At 53.8% G+C, this 500-nt stretch overlaps 1 protein-coding gene across 1 annotated transcript in view; it reads right to left on the minus strand.

Annotated features, from left to right (window-relative positions):
• The window catches only part of LOC125482698 (sorting nexin-27-like), a 4,853-nt gene that overhangs the window by 2,754 nt on the left and 1,599 nt on the right, over nt 1-500 (minus strand). The window contains exon 3 of the mRNA XM_048594825.1: nt 55-114. Within this exon, the coding sequence (XP_048450782.1) occupies nt 55-114 (60 nt within the window). The remainder of the gene's footprint in view (nt 1-54; nt 115-500) is intronic.

Genomic DNA, 500 nt, shown 5'->3' on the forward strand with positions numbered 1-500 from the left:
GAAGAGGGAGGGTCCGAGCTCCTGGCTGAGCAACCGACGGGCGCGTTCACTCACCTCCCTGTACCACTTCAGCTCACAGAAGATCCGCTCAAAGCACTCGTGCATGTAATTGAACTGCAAACGGGACAGAGAGAGAGAGAGAGAGAGAGAGAGAGAGATCATCAGCCCCCGCTCAACAGAAAAGGTCAGCATGGTTTATGGAGAATGGAATCTGGAGATTCCCGGGGTCAGATCCCACCGCAGCAAGTCAGACACCTTCAGTTCATTAAAATAACAGCAGCCCCCAGTTCCATCACATGGAGGAACAGACTCGAATTTTATAAACAAACTGAAGAACAGCGGATGCTGTAAAAGTGAAACAGAAATCGCCTGGAAAAGCTCAGCAGGTCTGGCAGCACCCATGGAGATAAAATCAGTTAATGTTTCAGGGTCCAGTGACCCCCCCGACAGCGCCCGCTCCCTCGGCGCTGACCCTCCGATAGCGCCCGCTCCCTCGGCGC

Source organism: Rhincodon typus, unplaced genomic scaffold, assembly GCF_021869965.1.
Source record: "Rhincodon typus isolate 14 unplaced genomic scaffold, sRhiTyp1.1 hic_rhity00015321, whole genome shotgun sequence".
Classification (NCBI taxonomy): domain Eukaryota; kingdom Metazoa; phylum Chordata; class Chondrichthyes; order Orectolobiformes; family Rhincodontidae; genus Rhincodon; species Rhincodon typus.